At 44.9% G+C, this 27274-nt stretch overlaps 1 protein-coding gene and 1 long non-coding RNA gene across 2 annotated transcripts; one reads left to right on the plus strand and one right to left on the minus strand.

Moving 5' to 3' along the window:
• Positions 1–7879: 7879 nt before the first annotated feature.
• On the minus strand, positions 7880–14544 carry Sfrp2 (secreted frizzled related protein 2). The gene is made up of 3 exons (XM_027392948.2): positions 14043–14544; positions 11789–11869; positions 7880–8184 (listed from the first exon to the last, which is right to left on the minus strand). The coding sequence occupies exons 1-3, from the start codon at positions 14542–14544 to the stop codon at positions 7880–7882; spliced, it is 888 nt and encodes a 295-aa protein (XP_027248749.1).
• On the plus strand, positions 10501–15377 carry LOC118239571. Its single transcript, XR_004772068.1, has 2 exons — positions 10501–10776; positions 14062–15377. It is a non-coding gene; the product is annotated as an uncharacterized LOC118239571 (long non-coding RNA).
• The last annotated feature ends 11897 nt before the right edge of the window (positions 15378–27274 follow it).

Raw genomic sequence — 27274 nt, forward strand, 5'->3', positions numbered from 1 at the left:
TCCTTGGCAAGACATCCACAAAAGATTTCATTGTGCTTCAATGAAAAAGATTTTAGATGGTTTAGGATTTTTAAACTGGTGAATTGTTTAACTCTAGAGTCTCCCATTGTATTTTAAGGCCACAGTTGACTACAGGTAATTGAAACTAATCAAAATAAAACCATGGTTTTATGTGTGTGTGTGTGTGTGTGTGTGTGTGTGTGTGTGTGTGTGTGTGAGAGAGAGAGAGAGAGAGAGAGAGAGAGAGAGAGAGAGAGAGAGACAGAAGGAGAGAGAGAGAGAAAGGGAGAGAAAGAGAAGCTTTCATTGACTCCACCCACCTGGAGCCAAATCAAGTTGGTGCTGATTCTGTTCCAGGCCTCTCACTGACATTTGGACGGGGAGGAAACACAGATGGTCCCCTCAGCCCATCACCTGCAGAAGGAGGGTCCTCTTAGAATGAGAGAGGGCTGTTGCTACTATGGCCACAGCCTTTCCAAATCTACCCATTCCAGAACCATTGAGAATTGCACAGGGTTATGGACTGCAAATAAGAAAAGGGGCTTCCGATGTGCCCTCAGCACAATCCCATGAAGTTCAGAATGAGCTACTTAGTGTATAGTGCCCATGCACCACACATCTGTGTGAGCAAGTTCTTATTTTATATGAGACCATTAATGTTTTGTAATGGGCATGTTTTGTAATGGGCACGTGACCACACCTGCTAGGGGTTGACTATAGGTGTACCTGACCACGCCTTTGAGGGCGTGGTCAGGGTGATGTGCCGAAGGTTTAAGAGGGGCGGGCGCTCATGTGGAACTTCCCTTCTTCCTTTTCATCATCTGCTTGCTGTACTTAATCCTGTCCTGCGGGCTGGCTAGGTCGCTCTGTAAGTAAGGCATTTCCCTAATAAATACCCTTATATTTTTACCTGACTCCATATTGGTAATTCCCACGGTGTCCCCTACAGGCATGTGCCATGTGTAACTAGTTAGCAGTGGATTCTGAACTATTGTGGTTCCAAAAGATTCTGTGACCTCCTGGCACCAAAGCTGTCTTGGTTTGTGTGGGTTCACTGGGTGATAAACATTGATAAAGTCTCATGGTGGTGGATTTCTCAAAACACATCACTGCTGCTGGATGGCTTGTTACTGTACTTCTTAGTTCATAGCTTGTTGATTAGAATGCATGTTTTTGCCCTCACTGGGAGGTACTCTCTGACATGGTTGGGAGAAGGAAGTCAACACAAAGGGCAAAGCCTGGGCTTGTTCTATTTTACTGACTTTCATATCCCTATAGAAAATAGTTATAACTTACATGTTTTGCCAGAAGACAAATGGAAACACAAAGTTAGGGATAGAGATCAGATGTTTGACAGTAGTGAATCCTACAGGAGTGACTATGGGTTGGCAATTGGAGACAACAAGAAGGTCCAGCAGGCTCTGTGATGGTTGAAGCTGTGGAATTTAAGCCAAGAAGCTGGGCTTCATTCAATCACAACACACCTACTGTCTGATTTCCAACCTTGGGACACCTGGCTTTGTAAAAAGAACACACCTGAGATCTTACATTGTATGGCCCACCTTTTAAAATGATAATCCTGTGTGTGTGTGTGTGTGTGTGTGTGTGTGTTTTTATATGGATTCACAAACTGGATTAGTCAACACTACTGACTTCAGAACACTTTCATTACCCCCTCAAAGAAACCCCAAGTTTGTTAGCTGTCAGGATTTATTCCCTCCTTGCCCAATCACTTGGTTACCACCAATCCACTTTCTATCTCTGTGGTTTGTCTATAATGGATGTTACATATAAATGCAACTCTATATTATTAGGGCTTTTGCCTAGATTCTTAATGCTGTACTTCCAATATTCATAGATGTAGTATGCCTCAGCATTCCATTCCTTTTTGTGGATGAATAATATTCCATTTCAGAAATACAACACATTCTGTTCACAAATCCATAACTTTGGGGTTGTTTATACTTTTGGGGCTAGTGTGAATAATAATACTATGGAAAATTGGTAAAGGAAATACAGGTCAAAGCCACACTGAAATGCTGCTTCACACCCACCAGAATGGCTGGCAAGAAAAAGCCAGATAATGACAAGTTTGGAGGAAGATGTGAAATTCCTCACACATTGCAAGCAGAATTGTAAAACGCAGCCACTTTGGAAAATGGTTTGACAGATATTCAAAATTCTAAACACACAGTTACTGTATGAATCACCAGCTGTGCCTGTTGATGCATATTCAAAAGAATGGAAATTTATGTTCACAAAGAGCACTTGTTTACAATTTCAAATACATCTAGGAATGTATGGATTCCTGCATTTTTGTGAGTTTCTCAAACTTCCTCTGTCTTTCATTTCTACTTCCACCCATTGCTGTGGTGGGCAGTCCTTTCAGGTTTGCTGAGGTTGGCCATGTCTCCTGTATTATCTGAGCTTGAGGATGCTCTCTTGCTCTTATGTAGTGAGCTCATGAATTTCAGAGCAAAGCAGGAAAATATTGGAGCCAAAGTTGATACTATCATAGTAGACCCAGCAGGTTCAGTAGGTGGTGTACAGGTATGACTGGAGGAAAGGTGGCACTCCTCACAGCAGAAGCTTCCAGGCACAGTAACCATCATTTATAAAAGGAAGGTGGCTTCTGTGTCTAGATGGCATCACAGAGTAGCAAGTCTTTGGGTCAGATAGCCCCAGAAGGGGCAGTGCTGTGCTAGTCAGCCTTCTCATTGTTGTAACAAAATGCCTGTTATAAACAACTTAAAAACAAAAAAACCAAAGATTTATGTTTGCTCATGGTCTTAGAGGGTTGGTCTGTCACATTGGGGAGCACTTGGTGAAGCAGAGCAGTTCACGTCATGACAGCCAGGAAACAGGGAAAGGAGATCCAGGAAGAGACCAAGCAAGTTGCAGCCCTCAAGACACCTTCCCTATGATCTATTATTGCTCTCTTCCAACTTGGTTTCGGTTCCACCTCCCTCCTCTCACCACTTTCTAATAATGCTATCATGTTATGTACCCATGAAGGGTTAGATCAGAACTCACATTGTATCACTCTCTCCACGATGCCCAGGACTGGGTTTACTCATACACCACACATTGCCCCAAGAAGTCAAGTTGACAGCTGAAATTAACCACTATAGACAGTGAGATCTGTCTTCAATGTCTTAATAGATGACATTCTGCTGTGAGCCACTGACATTTCTTGAATGATCCTAAACTTGACCTGAGCCAAATACTCTGTTTTTCACTCTGGTTAACTACTCTGCCCTCGGGGCATCCCTGAAGACTATGTACAGGTCCCTTTGACACCATGTTGATGGTGTGTGCCTCTCTTCTTTATTGGACTGCCCACCCTTGTATCACCAGAATCTGGTACAATTCCTCTAGAATAAAGGTGGGGTAGGGCAGAATTGCTGCACCTACACTTAGACAAGTGCCTGGCTTGTGGATATACACTTGATAGATATTTATTGATGAAGGAGCCACTGTCAGATAACTGGTGGTCAGTAAATATTTGCTGAGTTAATACATTGGTTTGTACATACATAATGTGTTTCATAGGCAGAAATCACGAAGTTCAATCCTGTAGAATCAGTAACTGCATATGGGAAATATAGGGCAAAGGGTAGTGGTGAGGGCTTATGCCTACATTTGGTTTTTAATGTTGACCCAAGAATATTGAAAACCTGATAGTGAGTGAGCTGTAAGGTAAAATACTCAGACATTATTGTTCGATGAGAAAACAGGGAGTAGGAGATGGAGAATGTTTTTGGGTGACTGAGCCCTTTGTGCTATGAAGTTCAGTCTCTTGAACTGTATTTACAAGCAGTGCTTTGTATCCTTTGTGGAATTGGGAAAATCCTATCTTAAGCTATTTAGTAAAGGGAAGAGGAATGAGCTGCCTAGGGATATATAATTTTAATATTCTTTAGGTTTTCTGTTAATGTCAATATTCTACTTTAAGTGTTTAAGCTTCTCCAAAGCCCTTTCTGATTCCATTAATGGAGGCACAGTCATGTTTCCATTTGCCTACAAAAGAAATCTGGTGGTTGAAGATGTAATTAAGACTATAGTCACAACCATTTCAAAAGTAAATAAGCTATATTTACAAAGTAAAAGAACAACTATAAATTCTTACACAAACCTATCTGCTCTACTACAAGTACACCTTGTCATTTGTGACTGTGTCAAAGATGGGAACAGGAAGAGTAGTAGGCAGAGCTGGGAAGTCCACAAGAAGACATACATGACAAGAGGCAGACAGCGACATGAGCTGGAGTGACTGAGGGAGGCTCTGTTTGGTGTCAGTGTTTTTTAGAATCCAAGGTTGTGTATCCCATTATATAAGTATATAAGTTGTGGCTTGTTTGGAGAGAGATCATTCAAATAGATTGCTTTCTTCCAAGTTGGTTTGCTTGTTTGTTTTGATGTGCTCTATTGTAGTCCAGGCTGGCTTTGAACTTGCTGTGTAGCTAATGATGACTTTGAACTCTTGATCTTCCCACCTCCACATCCCTAGTGCTGAGATTATGTCCCTTGCCATCGAACCACTCTTCCTTCCAAGTTGTTTCTTTTCATCACTTCTGCTGAATTGTGTCTATCTCCCTTCTGAGTCCTGATTTTTGATGAAGTGAATTTTTATTTACTATTTTCTTTGTCTTTTCCTTATTTTTGTTCTTTTCCAGATCCCTAAGTCTCCCATTTTAACTGTTTGACCATAGTTCTATAGAGGGCATGAGGTCCTCATGTTCATAAATAGCACCAGGAAAACCAAAATTGTTAAACTTGCTTTTAAAAAAATGCTTTTTTTTTTTTTTTTCAATGGAAGGGTGTATACCTGTTTCTGTCCAGAAAGCTGGGGATGGATGTATTTAATAACCTATCTGTAGGGCCAGGCCTCAGTATTCCCCGGACTACTGTGCTTATTTTAGACCCTACCTAGACTTCTGAGCATTGTTTCCCAGTCAATAGAACCCATTTTTATGGGAGAGGTCACAGGTACTTTACAAGGGAGTTTCAACATAGTCATGCCTTAAACTTTATTGTGATAAATGTCTCAAGGAAACTTTCTTCCAAAGTTGTACTATATTTAAGTATGTCAAATATAAACTGCTTGGGGTTAGACTCTAGAAAGTTGAACCAACACTGGCCAACCAAGTTGTGTTGAATTGGATTTCCTTCTTGCTTCATTTAGATTGTTACTTGTTAGATTGTGTCCCTCCGGTCACAAAGCATTTGCAGGGACTGCCCTGCATGAGGGCATGAGGTCCTCATGTTCATAAATAGCACCAGGAAAACCAAAATTGTTGAACTTGCTTGCCCCCCCATCCCCCCCCGCCCCTCCCCCCCCCCCCGCGGCCAAAGTTCCCTGGTACTTCTGGTTATCCTTTGTAGATATGGGGGGCATTGCCTTGAACTTGAGGACCAGTGGAATCAAGTGTTAGTGCGGAGGAAAATGAACAGGACACGCTAAACTGTGCAGCCTGGGCAGTGGGCCACATTAGCTGTGGAGTGAGAGGAGCCTGTAGAGTGAGAAGAGCACTAAAATTCTGTTAGGTGAAGTCTTCACATGGCCACCATTAAACATGTCAGCTTGGGGGCTGGTAACTCCACCTTTAGGCTATCTGACACCTCCTTCTGGACCTCTGAGGCACTGCACTCTTGTGTAGGCACACACATACATACTCACATGCATGTGAGCACACACACACATACACACACACACACACACACACACACACACACACACTGTAAGAAACAAAAATCTTCTGGATAGTCATAATAGACAAGGAACTGCTGTGCTCACATTATCTGAATTTCATCTATGACAAGCCACCAGTTTGGCAGATAGACTCTTGCAGCTATTTATTTTTCTTCATTTTCTCGTACGATCTCTATAACAAAAAAGACTAATGTCTGTGTCTTCAGTTACCTAAAACATGTCTGGCACATTGTCAGTAAATATTTGCTCACTAAGCACTTGTGCAAAGGCAAGCCCCTCATGTTTCCACAGTCCACTCCCACCCTGAGCAGATGGTAGAATCTGTTATCTCACTGGCTTGAATGCTTTAGGAGCTCTGTCACCTGGTCTCTGGGCCTCAGAGTCATGTGTTGGCTAGAATTTCTAAGTAAATTTTATAATAAAATAATGAACTATATAGACAGACATTGTTAAGGACTGTTGTGTCCCTCCCAAATTCATCTTAAGATCCCCAGCAAGTTGGTATTAAAGGGTGGAGCCTACGTTATGACGGCAGAAATGAGACTACTGCTCTTATTAATGAGGTCCAGGCAAGTTTTTTTGTTTTTGTTTTGTTTTGAAACCCCCTTTGCCATATTAGGATTCAGTGAGAAGAAACCATCTGTGAAGCAGAGAGGCTCCACCAGACACTGAATCTGCTGGCTCCTTGACCTTAGTCTTTCCAACTGCTACAGCAGTGAGAAATAGATTGCTGTTGTTTATTAATTGCCCAGTCTAAGCTACTTTGTCATGGCGGCCTATGTGGATTGAGACAGGCATTTATGGCTGTTTGACTCTTAGCCTGTTTTCCAGCTTCCTCTCTCTTTATCCTGGCTTCCAGTGATGTTCCCCAAGCCGTGGATTTTTTTTTTTTTCTTTCTTTTTTTTTACCTCAGGGTCAGAGCTTAAGTGGGGAAGGAATTACTATGTCCACAATGGCTGTTCTTTTTCACTATAAGAATCTCCTGCAATGAACAGCAGGATTATGAAGCATGTGAGCCTGTGCTTCAGAGCCACATTGCACATAGCTGAACTGCTGAGAAGGGCCAACGGGAGCCTTCAAGTCTCTGCCATTGCAGGAGCAGCAATGGTGGAATCTGCCTGAAATGTGAGGTACACGCTAATGTAGGAGGAGGCAATTCCTAATAAAGCACTAGAGTAGCTGGTAACTTCAACCTGCTGGAGGGAAGACTGAGCCTCCTGAGAAAGAAATAACAGCTCCCTCCCAGCTCCTTGGTCAAAGGAGACATGACAGAAGACAAAGAATAGGTATCACAGGATGTAAAGTTTATATACAAAGAATATAATGTTTATCTGAAATATTTACAGTGTTGGTTAAAGCAATATTTTTACAACTTTTCCGGGTAAACTACTAATGTATATTACAGGTAAGCTACAATGATTTAATTTGCAAAAGTGGAAAAAAAATAAGAGTAAAAACTGTTTTAAACAACGTTTAAAATACTCAAGTCAATGTATAAACTGCATTTACTCTGCCCTTTATTTGAAGGCATCATGCAATGAGGAGTGGTTAATTGTACTCTTAGAAATTGAAGTCTGTCGTTGGGCTGGGATGCATGCAACAGTCAACGTTAATGAGGGTGTAAAATGAGCAATGAAATGTTTTAAGACCTAGACACCGAGGCTGGAGCTGAGGAAGATGTTGAGATAACAGCCAGCTTTATCTCAACCCACAAGTGTAGTCTGGGACCCACAAGTGTAGACCACAGAGAAAAAGGAAACAATTTGCCCGACATGGCAACCTTAGTGCACAGTACAAACCAACGGACTGACCAAAGAGGGAAAAATGTCCCTCAGGTCACAGTACTACTTATTCAAAACTAACCTTAAAATGAGCTGTTTTAAAACTTCATAAAAATAGTCACGATTTTATTAGCTTGAATATTTCTACAAGATCTGGACGGGCTTTCGCTTTATGTGAAAACAGCTATCCATTCCCGAGGCCTCCTAGGGCCTCATAACTCAGGAAATGTTAGGGCTACACACATGCAAGAGTCAGGGCAAGCTGCTCCAAGCTGGGGCTGGAGCTTTTGGGACTGTGCTTGGGAAACCGGAAGTGAGTTTGCAGAGTGGAAGTGGTCCACAGAGCCCAGGGTCTGACCAGTCAGAAGCCACCCCACTAGCAAACTAGCATTGCAGCTTGCGGATGCTGCGAGAAATGCGCTTGAACTCTCTCTGGCCCTTCTGCCACCGCTTCACCGAGGTGATCACCAGCTCCCCACCCTGTTTCTGTCCCATGACCAGATAGGGTGCGTTAATGTCGTTCATCTCCTCACAGGTGCACTGCAGGCTGTCTTTGAGCCACAGCACCGATTTCTTCAGGTCCCTTTCAGACACACCGTTCAGCTTGTAAATGGTCTTGCTCTTGGTCTCCAGGATGATTTTGGTGTCTCTGTTGATGTAGGTTATTTCCTTCACTTTGATTTTCAGTGCTGTGAAGACAAGAGGGGCAGGAACAACACGAAACATGAGTTATACGATGAGGGAGAATTGCGTAGATTGTTAGCTTTGCTGCCTATTCTGTGCTTGGTCTGTGGGAGAGAGAGGAGCCTCCTATAACCAGAAAGACTGTTGGGCTTTAGTCTTGGGGGCAGTAGGTATATCCGTTTTTAAAGTTCCAAAGCACTGGCTGGGCATTTCGTTTTACATCAGCCATCCTTTCAGAGCCTTTTTCCAGGACTCAGGTAACTCTTCTTCCTATACCTTGCCCTTGTGTTGGTAAGCCCCTTGGCATGTGGTTCTTGCTGTGCTCAGCCAATGATTCTCTTACTGGAGGAGACTTCAGACCTAGGAGAAATGCTTAACTCTGAGGTGAAACATGAGCCTCCCAGGCTGCAAACGTTAAACTGGGTTTATTGTGTCACAGAGTTTTCTGGACAAACCTGTGAGGAAATGGTATCACAGTCCCTGTTTTCTGAGGGACAGATTACAGGGGGAGGAGAATGGATCTTGCAGCTGCTTTTGATTTGGTAAAGTAACAAGTAGAAAAAAATATGCAAGTCTCCTTTTTAAGAGCACACCATGTTTAGCCATAAAAGTGTTTTTCTGCAGACTTCATCCTTATGTGTTCTCATTTGCCTGGCCAAGGCCAAGGCACTTACACATCATGTATGTGCTGTTTCCAAAATGTGTATGTAGGGTCATTAGAACGTTAAGACCAAAAAGTAAGTTGTTTACTATAAAAGACACGTTTTATAGCCACGAACACTATGCTTTGGGAATACACACTCTGGGATTAAATTTCAGGACTCCACACATGCAGGAAAAGGATAGAATTTTCAGGTTAGCCAGGGTCATCCCATTAAAAGCTCATTAGTATATGAAGATGCAAATTTGAGAGAAGTGTCCATGACTTGTACCAGGCCACCCAGGTAGCTTGTGTCCTAAGCTTAGTCCCCAAACCTCTTTCTACACTACCACTGTGTTCTTTCGAGGCAATGTTAAATTCCTGTCCTTGTGAAGCATTAAGTTGCTCAACTCCAGTGTGTCCTAAGACTCTTGGTGCCACCGACAGCTGTAATAGATGACACGCGTGTATGACTTCCCAACTTTGATGGGGTTTAATGCATTGTTTAAATTAGTAATAGTGGAGAATTTTGTGTGTGTATGTCTTTGAGGTTTTCTTTCTCTTAAAAAAAAATTCAGACAGGGAACTCAACTGAGCTGGCTTTTCAGCCAAAAAGGAAATGATGGGTACTTAACCCAGCAAAGCAAGGGTGCTGTGACTTGGTGAATGACAGCTTTATCTGATTTGGTACTCATCTGAACTGCAGTACTGACTTCTCAGAGTTTAAGGGTTAAGCCATATGGAAATGTCACATGTTCTTGTGACTCTAATAGGGAATGAGAGGCCACTATAGGGGGTGAATTGAAGTGACTATACATTAGCAAAGGGTGTAGTCTCGAACATAGGTGAGGCCAGTGCAAGGCTTCACCTGGTCAATGGAACACTCTTGAGGTATGTCAATTACCCTAGGTGTGTTAATTGTCTTTCTTCAGCTCTAAAATATATATCATGGGGAAAGTGGGATTTTTCCTTAGACTTGAAACTGAAACAAAACATAGGGAACTAAAGACCCAAAATAATATTCTTGTTCTGGAAGGTGTGATTGGGGATACAGAGGTGGTAGAAAGCACAGGTGATAGTCCCCCACCCAGTGACATGCCATATATGGTGGGGTGCAGTAGGAGGTGGCAGTCCCAGGCTCAGTAGCACATGGTGTAATCTGCACTGTAGAAGTAAGGAGGGGTTTTTCATTTCTGTTTCAAGTATGTGGTTGGGGTGGGGAGTGCTGTGTCTGTTGATGATGCAAGTTAAATAAGCCTCATTGCTCAGTCTGTTCCATCTCCTACTGCCCAAAGAAGAGAGGTAAAATGGAATACTCCTTCATCGTCCCTACTTGGGGATGGAAGCAGAGCTCCTGGTTGCTACACTGTACAGCATGTTCACACTGCTTCTTTGGCTCAGACCTTCACATGGCATTTTTAGTAAGTTTGTCTTCTGTGAGGTAACCCACAAAGCAAACACATGGTGTGTGTGTGCGCGCGCGTGCGTGCAAGCGCGTGTGTGTGTGTGTGGTCTCCTAAATGTATCTGCTTTGGAGTCCCATGGAAGTCAGAAGAGAAATCTTATGTGTAGTAGTACAAAGAGCATAAGTTACATAGAATTGTGGCAATAAAGGATGATGGCTTGGTAAGACTCTCTGAAAATTGCCCACTGTTGACATGCTTGGCTCTGAGATAGTTTGAGGTCTGTGTGTTTGGAGACAGACAAATGAAGCTTTATGGGCCCCATGTGTGGCTCCTCTTACCAGGAAAAGTTGTCAGTTAGGACTTGGAGCTCTCATTCTGTCTCTTTTCTCAACAGTGTCAAGTCTTTCCTTGTGTCAGGGGTACAGTTCAGGGCTCAGCCAACGTTCAACTCAGGACACTTCCTGAAAAGATCTGAAGCTTATGAAGAACGGTGACCAGGACGGTTCACAGTGTTAGAGAAGTGACCCAGCCTGAGACTTCAAGGTGGCAAGGTAACTGTCAACAATGGCAGCCTGGGTTTGTTTAGTGTGCAGAAATGTTAACATGGATTTGTTAGACTCCATGTTGTTTGGTAGACCAGTGGCCTTCTATACCCACCAATACCTTCCAACTTTTGACCGAATAATACCCCCAAGGGATACCAACCCCTCTAATACAAGCAAAGGTGCCTATTGTTGGAGTAGGATTAAAACAACAATGCATTCTGGGTGAGGCAGCAATCTGGGTAAAGTTGCTGGCCACTCTTGATTCTGATTTTGACTTTGCTCCTCATGTCTAGCTAGTCTTCACGATTCACCCGAGGGCGTGAGGATGACTGGTAGGTGCAGGTGGTGGTCTTTTCAGATAAATTCTCTATCTTTCCTCCTATGATCCCCTATGGGGAGTGACTTACTGTTTGTATTCCTTGGCTAACATCACTAATGTTGTAATACTTCGTATGTCCCAAGCACCAACCACAGCATCATGTTCACCTAACTTGGAAAACTTTCTTCTTTTCTGACAATTTATAAAACATGACAAATGTGTTACTCTGTGCTACCAATAGAGTGAAAATATTTTTATTTGATGCTAGTTCAAGTATTTATTCTGGGCCAGTTTAAGGCCTTGAATCTATTTTGCTGAGGTCATTATGTGTGTTACTGTTCTTGGAGCACATCTCAAGCAGTTGAAAAAGATACATGGCACATTATTCTGTGTGTTGGTGTGCACGCAAGCATACACACACACACACACACACACACACACACACACACACACAAAAGCCAAAGAGAGATTAGAAGTTAGCCATTGTGTACTGGTAATCTGAGAAATTTCCACTTATGTTTAAGGAAACAGTGAACGTCATCCAGTGTAACTCAGTATGAGGCAGATGATGAGAACCAAGAACCACTCAGTTAGGCAGCTTTAGGGAACAGGAGATATGATCATGTCTCACCTAGCCTCATCAGGAGATTTCTTACACTTGGACAGATGTGAAATCTGTTGGTGGTGGCAATTACTTACCAAAATCATTTTTACAAAGAGTTTCCATTATGTCGTTGTCGTCATCGTTTTTAGTTTTGCAGGCTTCACACACCTTTGGGGCTGGAAATGAAAGGTCTTTAGTGAGTTTGCTTCAACAGGAACAGCAGGTGGCGTTTGTAAACAACTCAGAAGGATGTAGCTAGACCAGAGCAGCCATTGTCCTGTATGGACAATGTGGCCTCTGTAAAAATGGGACCCCTCATTCCTAAGTGCTGCACTTCCTATTTCTGGTTGGGTGAAATGAGAATGGCTGTATGTCCTGCTTTATTAGCACTGACCCCCAAACAAAAAAGGAAGTCATGGGCAGTGAGTGGGTAGGTGTGCATTGCAAGATGACCCAGAGAAGCTGCAGCTTTCCAGTTCATCATCCTCACTCTTTGGAGAAAGTGCCAAAAGTTCCAAACCCAGGAGGGACTTGTGCATGACCATAACTGCAGTGGAGAGATGGTTCTTATCTGCAGGACATGCAGAAAAATCCTTCTGCTGGGCAAAGCAATAGGTCGGGGGTGGGGGGGGAGATCTTTGCATATATTTTCTCATCTGGGCTAGGAAGGACTAGTGTTGTGGTTGGGAACCTGCAGGGTATGTTTGCGTCTTGGGAGCACATCTCAGTAATTCCAACGCCAGCTCTAACTGGCTCTCCTTCACCTTCCACTTCCTGCCAAGAATGTGTTTGACTTACAGTTTACTTCGTTATTCCCCTACAGCACCTTGGTACAGGTGTTTGTTGCCTATCCTATGCAAGCAAACAAACCTGATCCAGATGAAGGAAAACTTTCTGTGGGCTTTGTCTGAGCAGACCCAGGGATTTTGTGTGCCCACACAGCTATCAGTCTAACACTGGTGTAAAAGAACATATGTTCATGAAGAAAAGAACATTTTTTCCCTCTAATTTGTAAATATGCCTAATGCCATCTTTAAGATATAAGTGCAATTACATAGGTTTTTCACTTGTAAGAAATTGAATTTTCACACACAAAAAACTCCTTTGTGACTCATAATAGAAAGGTTATCCGATTTTTAAAAATAGCAAAGAGCAAACTTTGCAGGCATATGGGCTTATTTTGAAGAAGGAAAGCGAAATTTGAGAAAACAGTGTATGTTTGGGTTGATAGTAGGAAGAAAAAAAAAAAAAAAGCAACCCACACAAAACTGCCTCCGCTCTACCCAACCTGGGAGAAACACTTCCAATGAGAAGGCTCAGAATGTATAGGAAATGCTACCAACCTGTACTGGTTACTCTATGGTATATGTTGGACAAATGTTTGAAAAATGCCAAACATTTGCAATAAATTAGAAACCTAACCAATAAGATGATTGCAGACTCATGGTGCCTGCCAGGAAAGATTGCTAAACAACTTTGTATTTTCTTTAACTAATGATGTCTGCAGGAAAACAATTAGAGATTGAAAGGGAGATGCTGCCGAGGCCCTGAGCCGGATTAGGAAGCCCCCTTTCTATTTTAGGGGGCCTAAATCAGCTCAGACACTTTGTGTACTTTTTCCTTTCAGGAAAAATATCAAGAGCCCATGAGGTTTTCATTGCTTTGATGGTTTTTGTTTTTGCCTATGAACTTCTCTCTGTTTTCTAAAAACTTGAGGGGACTCTTTTGCATGATTTTCTCCAGCTAATTAAAACCACTCCTAAGAGAAAAGCTGATAGTGACAAAAAGATGGTTCCTGGAGATTCCCTGTATCCTCTCTTCCTCAAACACCTGGGCAGTTAAAACCGATAGGCAATGTTCCACTTACTCCCAGGCAGTCTTCGTTTTAGCTCCAAAACCTAAATTGGCAAAGGACAAAAAGTAGCTCAAAGATCGATCAGTGTGTAGTGTGTGTTTTTGTCCAGTGGGACAAGAACGTGCAGAGAGGGGCTAAGCAGAAGCCTTTGGCCTGGCTGCTCATCTCCAGGACCCGGCCATGCTAAATGCTTTCAGAAGCGTGGCTGCAGAGCAAGCATCTTCAAACAAGAATTGGCACTTTTGTTTGGCTTTCTTAACTCCCCAAGGCGAGCTGTTATAACCAGGGAGGGGTCTGGGCACACGGGTGGATATCTCAAGTTTGATACACGGTATGGCAACAGAGTTGGGCAGGGAGAGCTTGTGCCATACCTAAGGCTGGAAACCCCGGCAGGGACAAACCAAGATGTGGAGTGGAGACTACGGGGTCCCCCGCCCCCAATCCCAGCACCTCAGGGTAGTTGGGAATGGGTGAACAGAAGAGGGAAGGCTTACCTTCCTCTGTTGCCGGCAGGAGGTGGTCGCTGCTAGCGAGGGGGATGCAGAGGTCGTTGTCCTGCGGGAAACGGTCGCATTCCAGCATGTCGGGCCAGGGGAAGCCGAAGGCGGACATGACCGGGGCGCAGCGATCCTTCACCTGCACGCAGAGCGAGTGGCACGGCTGGATAGTCTCGTCTAGATCGTCGAGACAGACAGGGGCGAAGAGCGAGCACAGGAACTTCTTGGTGTCCGGGTGGCACTGCTTCATGACCAGCGGAATCCAGGCGCCTGCCTGCTCCAGCACCTCCTTCATGGTCTCGTGGCCCAGCAGGTTGGGCAGCCGCATGTTCTGGTACTCGATACCGTGGCAGAGCTGCAGGTTGGCCGGGATGGGCTTGCAGTTGCTGCGCTTGTAGGAGAAGTCGGGCTGGCCGAAGAGGAAGAGCCCACGCGCCGAGCCCAGGCAGCAGTGCGAGGCAAGGACTAGCAGCAGCAGCGAGCCAGGGCCCCGCGGCATCGTGGACTAGCGACCCCCGGGGGGGGGCGGAGGCAGCCTAGTCGGGGAAGCGCGAGGTTGCCGGAGCCGGAGCTCGTCCCGGACCCGCTCGCTCTGCTCGTGGGCTCTGGAAAGCCGGCGGCACAGAGCACGAAGCCGGGCACAGAGAAATCGGCGCGGGCAAGGCGCTGCAAGCCCGCGCGCAGCTCCGGGGGGCTCGACCCGGGGGAGCAGAGTGAGCGGCGGCTGGGACCCAGCCAGAGTTTTCTTGCCCTTTTTTATGCAAATCTGGAGGTGGAGGGGGGAGCAAAGGAGGAGCCAGCCTGGAGTAATCTGAGTAGGCAGGTCACTACTTTCTGGAGTTGGTTTTGCGTTGAGAATGCCCCTCACGCTCTAGCTGGCAGGAAATTCGGGCTGCGCCCCCACCCCGATGCAACAGCCGCTGCGCGCGCGCTCTGGCAACCTCCTTGCAAGCGGACTAGCGAGGCCCCTGCGTCCCACTGCGCGCGAGCCGAGAGCGAGTCTGAGCCGCCAAGTTGAGGACTCGCGTGGAGCAAGGCTAGGAGCCTCGCGGCTGGGTCTGGGCTGGAATGTGTTTCACGCCACGCGTGGCCTGCACCCTTATTGATGTGCTGCAACCCTTACGTATGAGCACTGCGTCCCCGGGCAACCAGGAACCGGTAGTTCTGGGCTCTTTGTGCCCCGGGGTTCCAGCCCAGGACTGCATGCTCAAGACTGCCAGGGAGAACTTCGTTTCCTCTCGAGTCTCCAGCCGAAGTTGAGCAGGCTGACTCGTGCAATGTGTTTGTAATGTCTTTCGACCTATTCTGAATCATAAAACGTAATAGCAATGATGCATCGAGTTGCTATTTTGCTGGGGTGTCTATAGGATTCTGTCATCATAGAGGACTTGTCAGACTCACAAGAGTTTGCCCGCCATTTCTCCTTTTTGGAGCAGAAACTTTTCCTTCTGAAGGGATGTCCATCCTTGAAGGCAGCACGGGCTCTAGCCCAGGATTGCCTCGGGATAGGCCACCAAAGCAATGGTTGGGGTTTATGAGTACTAGGGCCAGGGGGCTAACAGGTTGGGAAGGAACGGGGCAAAGACTCCTGCCTAGAGATTCACAAGAGCGCTCGCTTCCTTAGCGCAGTTAGCTCATTCATCCTATAATAAGCAGGGACACCGCCCTGGTCACCGGATGTGAGAAGTGAACCAACTGTTGTGTATGAATAGGGAACCTAGTACAGGAGGACTGTAAACGGTAAGAGGATGGAGGCTAATCGTAAATGGTAAGGTGGTAGGCCAGGGAACGAGTTTAAAGGACTGAACGACTGTGTGGGTTCGCATGCGCGCAGGGACGAAAGGGGATCATTTCCCCAAACCTACCCCTTGCCTTAAGAGTCAGCTTCCTTTTCAGTAGGTCCTTGTAGGTCCTGGGTAGTGACCCCCCCTCCCGCCCCCGGAAAGCGATCCTCTTTCACATGTAAGGTGGGTACATTGTTATAGCTTCCTGGACACTTAGAGTCATCAGCAGGCTCTAATCACCGTTGCCCTATTTACATTTCCATCCTTCTGGACGATGTACTGGGGGCTCAGTGGCCAGCACATTTTGTGGCCCCGCAGTTTATAAGGGGTTAAGGAGTGATGAATGCCGACAAAATGCTATTTCCTACCCACTCCTGGCAAGAGACAACGCAGGCAAACATCCAGAGCAAGGGCACCTTCTGGTTCTCTAAAGGTCCAGCTTCCATTTTTTCCTGCTCTGCTGAAGAAAGGTCGGGGCTCTACCATCCAGTTGGCTAGGCCTTCCCGTATCTAACCGTGTCTAACCGAAGCAGCCAGAGGCTTAAAAGTTCTTCTCCCCAGATACAAACTAGTTTGAAAATGGGCCACATAAACACAGACAGGTTAAATCAAGCAGCTACTGAGAGCCCGGACGCTGAAATACTAGGACTTGGACCTGGGGTGGGATTCAGGGCTTTCTAGTAGCCACTGCTCGTGGCCTCAAAGCACTTCCATGGGGTCATCTCCCGCCTGCAGATCCCCTGAGAGGGAGCTCAAGAAGCCCAAAGCCAATCCGCCTAGTTTGAGTCACTGGCTTTTGTGTTCCGGGGAGCAGCAGGCTGCCCATGCGCCTGGCGCACTCCCGCGGGCCCAGGCATTGTTTAGGGATCCCGCGCCCGTCCCGCTCGTCGCTAGGGGGCGCCCGAAGTCGTACAGGAGTCAACGGCGCCGCCGAGCGCAAGGTCTAGCTCCCGCCTGCCTGCTTGTCCTGTCGGCGGAAACCCAGGAGGCCTGTCTCAGACCCTTCCAACATCGGTGCCACTCGGCCTGGACCCCACGCGGCTCCAGTCGCATCCTCTCCATCTCGAGTCGTGCACCTTCCTTTCGTCCGCGACCAGCCAAATGCATGTGTATGTGACAGGAGCGCCCGCGAGGCCAACCGGCTTCAGGGAAGCAGGGCATTAGCCTCCGGCAGAGAGTGGACCACTGTAAGGCACAGGCCAAGAACACTCGGTGACCGTCCCTGCGGGGCTTTCTATGTGACTTTACGTAGCCCGGAGGTGCGAACTCCTGGAGAGGGACGCTCTTGCCCCGCCTGGGTTAGCCCAGGCTCTGCGGTGCTCCCTGGAGGCTCCCTGGTTCACAGGTTTCCTCCTCTCATCACTGTTTATGCAAAACAGCAGGCATTTGCCTCGGAGAGAGAGAGTCCACGTTGAGCCTTTTGCCTATTTCCAGGAAGAGAAGCTTCATTCATCCTCACCTAGTTAGTAAACAGTGACTGTACTGGGATCCCCAGTGCCAGGCCCAGACATTCTACAGAGAAGGCTGCAGGCAGCGATAGGTAGGTCCCCTCCCACCTCTTCCCCACCCCAGCGCGCAGTGAGCAACCTCCGACTCAAATGCTGCAGGCCTGAAGAAAAGCCCTCACAACTCCTGCATTTGGTCCTGCCGCTCCATTTGATGTTTTCTGTCCTCAGGGCACTGAAGAATCTTGAAAAAGAAAGTCTCCCCAGTCTCTCTGTTGCTCGGTTAACCCTTTGCTGATTGCTAGATTTCTGGAGAGGAAGACCTTCGCTCTAACACTCAGATGCTTAGGTGACCTCCAAGCTCCCCAGGCTGCCAACCCCAATTCTACCCAGGATCCGCGAAGGTCGCGGGGTGGGCTGGGTGCAGGGAAAGCGAGCTTCCTCCTGCACTCAATATTGGGGTCCTGAAAGCCTACCGAGGCACTGTGAATGAGAGAAAGCAAGAAAGCTGCGTGTACGCTGGTTTCTTAATTTCCACTATGCAGCTCCCGGCTGCGCAGGAGGCAAACTTTGAAATGGAAACTAATTTCTCAGCCCTATTCTCCAGTGTTCACATCACTTTAGATGAAAATGTGGCTGCTAACTTTCCAGTTTCCTTGTTAAAATGCACGGTGGGGGAGGGGGAGGGGCTAGGCTCTATCTACAGCAGCTTAGGAGCCAAGAATAATAGTGGAGCATCAGCACATAGGACAAACCTGCCAGCAAGATAAAAAGATGCAGCAACTGCCTAACCAGTGTCATCTTGTCCTTAGCAGGTGGTCGTGATTATTATCTTTAACAAATACCACCCACTCCAACACACACATTGATTTATGAGGGTTGATGGACCACAGCATGCCTTTGGAGGGGACAGGGGTCGGTTCTCTCCTTGCACCGTGGGTCTCGGAGATCAAGCTCAGATGGTCAGGCTTAGTGGCAAGCAAACTTACCTTGCTTGTTACTGGTAAGGCAAACTGGTGCCTTGATTGTTACTCTTTTGGATTTTCATAATTATAAGGAAACTGAGGCACAGCAGGGTTAAGTATGAACCAGGTCACACAGTAAGTGGCATTGCTGTCTGCTTTAGGGTCCTGTCCTTTTGCTTGTTTCCAGCAGTGTTGTTAATTGACTTTTATCCACAGGCTTTCTAAGGGCGCGTGCTGTCTTTTTTTCTCGGGTACCAGGTCTTCCCAGGCTCCTGGCGAGGCTGCCAGGGCCAGGGCGAAGACTTTCTCCACATTCGCTGCAGCCATCTGGGGGCGCCATTTCCCAAACTAGAGATTGTCTCTAGTATAGCGAGTGTTGCTTCCCTCTCGCTGTGGAAACTTGGAGGACTTTTACATTTCTTGCTGGTTGCTCAAGAGGATGACTTTTGGTGCTCGGAGGGACAAAACCTTCATTTCTTAGACTCCCCTTCGTCCTGTCACTAGAGAGTATGCGGGTCCCCACTCCAGGGGAAGCTTCCTGCGCGGGCACAGGGAGGACAGGTGCTAGTGACCAGAAGAGGCTAGTGACCAGAAGACGCGCTTCTCATCCTAGGAATTTCTGCAGGGCAACCTCAGGGCCCGCCACTCAGTGCTTCGAATTTTCATTTTAAGAACTGGCTAGCCTGAGGGTGAAGACTATGCTAAAAACCTAATAGAGTTTTTGCGCATGCTGCCTTATTTAAGATTTCAAAGGCCTCAGCTCCAACCCGGGAAAAGCAGCCAAGGTTCCAGACCAGGGTAGCTGACTGCCCGGGGGCCTATTGGGATGGGTGTTAGGCTCATATCCAGTATTTATCAGGAGGGACAGTGGAGGCTTGGGTTGCAGTCAGGGGCATATGAGGTGATGATCCCCTAAAGACAAAGCCAACCTATGCCATGTCTGACTTGATGGCTACATCACCACCAGAAGGAGCCTCTGGAGGAAGAACTAGAATTGCCAGGGGCTCAGTGAATCCTGTGGCTGGTAGATTCCAACCACCTGAGAACACCTGAGCCCCCTCTGTCCCAAGTACAGCAAACTTGCTCATTGACAAAGGCCAAGAAGTCGATGAATGGAGACTTTGGGGGTTCTGTAATAAATGGCTAAAGGGGTAGAGATCGTTCAGTGGTTGAGAGAAGATCGTTCAGTGGTTGCTCTTGCAGAGGAACCAGGGCTAGCATCCACGTTAAGAGTGGCTCACAATCCTCTGTAACTCCAGCGTTAGGATCTCTACAGACGTCTGTCTTCCCCTGAACTTGCACTCACATGATATTCATGCATACATACATTCGAGTAAACACATAAAATAATTTTTAAAAAAATGACTAAAAGAGGCTAGACACCATGGGGCTCCCTGTCATGAGTTTCAGGCAAGCTTTGGCTACATACTGAGTTCTAGGCCTGTCAGGACTTCATAGCCAAACACTGCTTCAAATACAGAAACAAAAATAACAATAGAATACAGCTGCTCATTGGACCGAACCAAGCCCTCTGAATGTGGGTGCCAGTTAGGAGGCCAAGACAGTCTATGGGACCTCTAACAGTGGAGCCAGTCTTTAACTCTAGAGCACTAATGGACTTTGGGAGCCCATTCCCTATGGGGGGATACTATTGCAGCCCAGATACAGCAAGGAGGGCCTAGGCCCTCCTCCAAATGATATGACAGACTTTGAAGGTCCTTGGTAGAGGGCCTCACTATCCCTGGGGAGGAGTCAGGGATGGGTAGGTTGGGGGAACCATGGGAGGATGGGAGGGTAAGGGAATGGGGGGATAGATATGTAAATGAGTAGTAATTAAAGAATTTAAATAAAAACAAAACAACAACAAAAAATAGAGCTGCTCTATCACGATAAAAACAGTTACATACATAATCACAATCTGTAGTGGCCACAGTGCTTCCCCTGGCCATGGGAAAGTTTGTCACCAGCAGACTGGAGATGGATGAGAGAATTGCTTTAGAGAAAGCTCCTCTGGGGATGGGGATAGATTGGTGGCAGTGGGGCATACAAGGCAGGCTGTGGCCAGTATCTTGGAGGATCCAGTTTTCATCCTATCTGTTTTTTCAAGAAGAGGATGGCCCTTGGAATTTTGGAAGAAAGAGTGGAGCATGTCTTGGTCTTCCTGCACTGCTTCTGCTTAAGAAACCAAACAAATAAACAGAGTGACAGCAGCCTCAAGCTCCTGCAGATGGAACCTGAGTGCCAGCATGTGTGAATGCTCTTCCCAGGGATGGACTTCAGAATGGAAAGCTTTCAGGGATGCTGCTCCATATTTTGTAATTTGCCAGTTTTGGGTCTTTATAATTGGTAGATTTTTTTCCCACAGGCCAAATAAAGACATTTGTCAGATTCATTCAATTGACTCATCAGCTTATGACATGCTCAGCTTTAGTAGGCAGCAGGATTTGGGTTGGTCTAAGGGTAAGCATGCAACGTATGATTTCAGACTGTGGTGTCCAGCCCAGCAGACTTAGCACCCTGGCTGAGTTCACTGGCACTAAGTATTTATGAAGTTTTCATTAGTAAGCCCAATGTTCCTTAATAGTTTGTAAATCTCCAGTTGTACAGGGAGGAGTCAAATATTTCACAGAAACATTTGCAAAAGTTAAATTGGGTTCCTGGTCCTTGGCCAGTCTGTGAAATGTCTAGCGATCATCTTGGCCACTTTGTGCCAAGTTTTCTGTTTTCCCCTTGTTTCTGTGAAGTTTTAATTAGCTAAAGAGGCTCTCAACAAGTCCCACCCTGGAAGAAAGTCAGTTGAAGAGTGCTTTGAGTGTGATAGTGTGTTATCCACAGGGACTCAGAAACCCTCCTCTGGTTTCACATTTCTGGATTCAAGCTGGAGATGAACAAGATGGTCTATGGTTTTCCCAGGACAGATTCTTCTCGGTAGCAAATGCTAAAAACATGTTAAGGTCCTTTCTGTTTGGTGGTAAAGTTAAAACATTTGATTTCTGCAGGTTCTTGTTCTACTCGGGCGATGGCTCTGGAGGGACCACAAAGTGGGAAAAAGAAGAGAGGGTAATGTTTTCTCATACCCAGCTTCAAAATCAGATCATGTCTCTCTATATTTTCATTTTGAAAGTTAAAAAGTAGTGGTGCTCTGTAGCATACTCATCCCCATGAGAGTGGAAGAAATTTACAGATAGTGTAGACATGACAGTGATTGTCATAAGATGTCACTATGTCACCACAGGCAGGACAGTTTACTCTGCTTCCCTTCTCACTGATGATGCAGCCTCACACCGGCAAAGGTACCTTATTAGGTTCCTTGGGATTTAATTCCACCCACCCAATCAAAGACTTCTATCATGTTCTGTAATATCCATTTTAAAATGTTCCCAACTTCATGAGATTTTTTTTTTTTTGGTGTAGTATTGGCAGATAAAAGTAAGATTTCTTCTCTTCTGGATTTACCTTAAAGTTGAAGATGACACAGCTTTCTGAGGATAAAGAATTTTCTAGTTGAAAACAGATAATGGTGGAAGATCTTCATGGGGGAGGAATACATGTCACTCAGGAAAGCAACAACAAAGTCAAGACAGATCAATTGCTGGTCCTATTGGAGTAGTGGTATGTTTAGTTTTGTGAAACGCCAGAGAAACCTCTGTGGACTGTCTTTAGAGGCCCAATCCTTGTCTTCATGTAAGACCAGCTTAACCTGGCAAAGGGAGATGGTCCTTTGCCTGCTTTATAAGCAGCTTTCAGAGAGGAACGTGTCTGCCTTAAAAGCCCTAAGTTGTTCTGAGTTTCCTCAACAAAAAGAAATTGTGAGTGTTTGTGGTCACTGTCTGATCTGTCATCACATGTTGTATATATATCTAGAAATGTCACACCTCTCCACACATGTGTACAATTACTGTGTCACTGAAAAGTAAAAAATATATTTGAATGCCCTAAAATTACAATAAATGCACAAGGAATTTACATGGCCCACGAGATAAATGAGGTATGCTGAACAATTTTGCATTTCCCTAAGCAATAGGTAACTATGTAGAAAGTACAGAAGGAATACGGACTCAAGTAAAACACTTCTGGAGTTGAAAAATTCATACAACACACGATTACAAAGGAATTAGTAGAAATCTCTTTAATTTCACTATCCTGATCTACAAAAAGTATGAAAAACAATAATATTCGTTTCATTTCAAGAGTAAACATGGGGGTGGAGACATAGCTCAGAGGTTAAGAGCAGTGTCTGTTCTTCCTGAGTTCCTTAGTTTAACTCCCAGCAATCGCATGGTGGCTCACAACCATCTGTAATGAGATCTGGTGCCCTCTTCTGGCATGCAGGTATATATGCATGCAGAACCCTGTATACACAATAAATAAATAAATCTTAAAAAAAGTGAACACACACTAAGTTTTAGTTTAAACATTCAAGTAAGGGGCTTGGGAGACAGCTCAGTCAATAAAGTGCTTGCTACACAAGAGTGAGAACCTGAGTGTGGACTCTTAGCACTTTCGTAAAAATCTTGACCTTGGTGCCATGTGCAATCCCGATGCTGAGGAGGCAGAAACGGTAGAGTGGCTGGGACTAGCTGGTTAGCCAGTCTGGTTGAATAAATGAGCTCCAAGGTTCAGTGAGATACCCTGCCTTGAAAAATAACATGGCGAGTGACTGAGAGAAGAAAGCAGATGCCAGTCTTTGGTTTCCAAATGTGAACATGTAAAAACGTAGAACACAGACACAGATACAGACACACACACACACACACACACACACACACACACACACACACACAAATAAAAATATGAGCAAGTGATACATCACAATTTGAAAGAACTTCTATGTTGGATGGAGACTTATGTCGTAAAGAATTACCTTTCCATATCTACTCTAACCATACCTGCTTCAACAGTGTGATTCTGTCAGGACGGCTGCCTCTTGCCTATGTTTCCAAGAGTGCTTCTACTGCAGCACCTGAGATCTGTGTGCTGTGACTGGGATGTCTCTGAATGAGTACCCTATTGTCTTGATTTCTCCCGATCCAGATATTTGATCATAATATTTTCTGGCATTTGGACAGATTTGCCAAATCTCAAAAAGAATTTTTCTTGTTTTCCTCAATATGACATTTCCCATACCAACTTGGTTGAAAAGAGGAATTTTTGATTTTTAAATTAAAATTTAAAAAGCCAATAGAGCTTTTCTCTTAACCTCAAAAATGGTGTGGTTAAAATTTGAGAAGACTTAGTCCTTATTTTTCTGAATCATTTTTCCCATTCATGTATTTCAAGTATCCCTTTGTGCAGACAGGAATGTGCTCTGGGAAGCAGGGCTCTTCCTAGTGCCTGGGGAGTGCTGTAACATGAATTAATAAATGACCCAGAGACAGATATTGGTATTCTAACTTCAAGCTGAATATCAAAAGAGAAAAGCAGCCAGCCACTGGCTCTCACCTCCAGCTCAGACTGAAAGGCTGATCCATGAGCTCTTCATCAAGCCTCAAAATGCTTCCTATCTTCAGTGTGGCTGGAGAGTGAATGCCTTCTACTGACTACTGAAGATCCTGCTTCTATCTTTTATACCACCTGGTGCTGGGATTAAAGACATGCCATCTTTTTGACTGATTCAATCTTGTGTATCCTTGGGTGGCCTTGAACTCAGAGAGATATGTCTATCTGTTAGTCCTGAGTCCTAGGACCAAAGGTGTGCACCACCACCACCTAGCTTATGGCTGCTGGGATTAAAGGTGTGTGTCACCACTGCCTGAATTCTATAGTTTGAGGCTGACTTTGCTTTTCTGAATCCTCAGGCAAGCTTTAATAAATCATAAATAATATATCACTACAGAGTGCCCTTGGAAAGCCTAATTTGCTCAGCAGGAGGGTAATGAGGCAGAGTGCATGCAAGCATCAGTTTTACAATGGTCAGTGGAACTCCTTTTGCTCACAAGGTGTTACCCATAAGCCCTTCTGTAAACATCTTCATTCTGGAAGAAATGCTGTTTCTTCCAGATATAATGGGCTTTTCTTTATGTTGGAGGATGGTCCTGTAGATCACTGGATTGCTTGCCACCATTCTCTTTTATAGAATTAAAGAGATACATTGTGAATTAGGATTTACATAAACAATCCTTATTAGTTGCTTTTCTAGTGCTGTGATGGAGCACCATGATCAAGGCAACGTACACAAGAAAGCTTTTAATTGGACTTAAAGTTTCAGGGAGTTAGAGTCTGTGATGACAGAGCAAAGGCCTGGTGGCAGGAACAGCCGAGAGCACACATCTTGAGGAGGCAGAAAGAGGAATATTGAATTTTTTTGAGAAAGTGTCTCACTATATAGCTCTGGAACTCACTATGTAGTGTAGACCAGACTGGCCTAGAGATCTGTCTGCTTCTGCCTCCCAAGTGTTGTGATTAAAGGCATGTTTCTCCATACCTGACTAAGAGGAACACTGGAAATGGTATAGGTCATTTGAAACCTCAAAGCTTGCCTGAAGTGACATACCTATCCTTCAACAAGGGCATACCTCCTAATCCTTCCCAAACAATTTGAACAACAGGGGATAAAGTATTCAATCATATGAGCCTATGAGGGTCATTCTCAATCTCCCTAGCTCCCCTTGGAACTATGTATTAGTAACCATTTCCACAATACTACCTCAAAATGATGCTGAGGAATTGATAGGGCAAGATGGTTATTAAATTTTTGCACATGGCTCTAGGCGTCAGTGTAATTTCAGTCATAGATCACACACAATATTAGTCAGGTTGGGAAAGGCTGTGCTGCTGTAACAATTGCCACCAAACAATAGAAATTTGTTTCTCAGTGCAAAGATTTCTGTGGGTGGCTGTTTTCCAGGCTCAGAATTCTCAGCTGCTATAATAAGATCTGCACACACAATTGCTGGATAGGCAGAGAGAGCCCAAGAGCCCTTCACTAGAAGATAAATATTGCCATTTGGAAGTGCTGCACATCAATTTCACTCACGTCTATTGTACAAATCCATAAGATGTCCCTCTAATGTAGATGGGCACAATACAAATCCTACCTTGTGGTTGTAGGTGGAAAGAAGCTATATATAGGAGGCAGCACCAAGGGCCACTACATATACATGTACATTTCACAACAGTAGTTTTGAATAGCACTTAAGACACTATTGTTGGGGCTGGAGAGATGGCGTCACCACCTTCCAAAAGGACCGTTGACTGAGAACCAAAACTTAAATACATGGCCTCCATAGATACTTATTCAAACCATAGTAAATCCCCGGTGAGCATTAATAAGATAAAGCACTTAGACAAAGTACACAGTAAGTACTTTATGTGTGTGCTATCTAGTGTTTTCATTTCACCAGACAGTCAGTAGTGTCTTATGGCAGCCAGCTCCACCCACAGAAGCTGCCTCTGGGAACTTTGCACATGGATGCAATGAGGTGTTGGGAGACTGACCCAGCTCACTAAAAGAGCTGGACTGTTACTCAGCTGTTAAGGACTGGGTCAGGACCAAAGGCCATGCTAACATCACAGCAAAGAAAGGAAACAAACCCGACTCACACAATGAAAAGAAAGTCAAGCTCACTAAATTAGAAGGAGATCCAATTATTTTTGAAAATGTTGCTGTCATTGGAATTTGGATTGCAAGTCAAAATTGTATTACAAAATAGATGACAAGTAGTTGAAATATTAACTGAGGGAAACAGTTTGGGCATGCCAAGAAGAATCCTTGTAATTAATCTTCCCTGGTAATCTCATCAGGGCAACCATTGCTAATTAGAAACATGTTTTGTCAACCCATCCAGAGTCTAAGCCTGGTGATGGCAGGAGTTCACCACAACCCCAAGATGATGGCATGTTTTGCATACAGCAAGAGTATAATCAGTGTAGTCTGTTACAGTTCTTCATTGGAAGCTAAATAAGAAATCACACACTTAAGGCAGATGCAGAACAGGAGATTTTTTCCTGGAATGGGGCCATTGTCTTTTCCAGTTACAGTCCATGTGGAAAGAGTGAGTTTGGTTCTGACAATATGAGTGGCAACATCTGGAGTCTGGCCTTCTACCCTGGGCTTTGACCTCCTGTTTCAAAAACAGTAGATGAACACTTTGTAGAAAATTCTGAACAGCGAAAGGGTGTGACCCTATGAAATCCACCAGGGCAATGTGATTAGCACTTTGCACATAAGGTCAACAGATCATTCTAAACAAAAGACATTGACTTCTCTTTGGGTATATATAATACACTACCAACTCCTTTCCTGCCCATCATGTTGTCTTAGATGGTTCTCTTAACTGTTCATTTAGAAGACAAGATGCTTACAGGCAATATTTTATGCAATTAGACTTTGTATAGTTTTTTTATTGTATTAAAGTATTCATAACATAAAAATGTTATTTAAAACATTTTGAATTGTGTAGATGGTTCAGAGTTATCTGCATCATATGTTAGCTTTTTAAATAAAGTCACCATTCACCTGGGGGGTGGGTACTTTTGACCCAGTTAGTCAGCTATTGGTTGCTGTGACAAAATACCTTACACAACAACTTGAGAGAGAAAGAGTTATTTTTTTCTCCTGGTTTCATCCACCAAAGAGGGGAAGATGAAGTTGAGTAGCTCATGGCAGGAAGCCGGGGAGGGGGAAAATGCTGTTAGCTGGCCTTCTCTTTTTCTCCTCTTATTTCATCGGGACCACCACAGTGTAGAATGGTGACATACACATTTAGGATGGGTCTTCCAGCCTTTCTGGAAACCCACAGACACACCTAGACATCTGCTTTCCCCATCCCCAGACACTTCTCAGCCCTGTCAAGATGTTAAGATTAACTGTCATGACTCATTAGCACTTTTACCAAAGAAAAGCATGGGGTGAAAAAGGATAGATGGCTCCGTTATGTAACAAGTTCTCTCAGTAACATTTTTGTAGATGATTGGATGGCATGAGAAGTGGAATTTACTGACCAAAACGAAAATGTGCTGTTAGCAGGAGCCATTATTCTTACTATGTTTTTCTCTTAACAGAATTAGATTTACTCATAGCCTAGTGTAGACTG

Source organism: Cricetulus griseus (genome assembly GCF_003668045.3).
Source record: "Cricetulus griseus strain 17A/GY chromosome 1 unlocalized genomic scaffold, alternate assembly CriGri-PICRH-1.0 chr1_0, whole genome shotgun sequence".
In the NCBI taxonomy this organism is placed as follows: domain Eukaryota; kingdom Metazoa; phylum Chordata; class Mammalia; order Rodentia; family Cricetidae; genus Cricetulus; species Cricetulus griseus.

Coding starts and splice junctions, on each gene's coding strand:
- Sfrp2 (XM_027392948.2), bottom strand. CDS start 14,544: ATGCCGCGGGGCCCTGGCTCGCTGCTGCTGCTAGTCCTTGCCTCGCAC. Junction 11,870..14,042: donor CCTGCCGGCAACAGAGGAAG/GTAAGCCTTCCC, acceptor TTTCATTTCCAG/CCCCAAAGGTGTGTGAAGCC. Junction 8,185..11,788: donor TCTTTGTAAAAATGATTTTG/GTAAGTAATTGC, acceptor TTGTCTTCACAG/CACTGAAAATCAAAGTGAAG.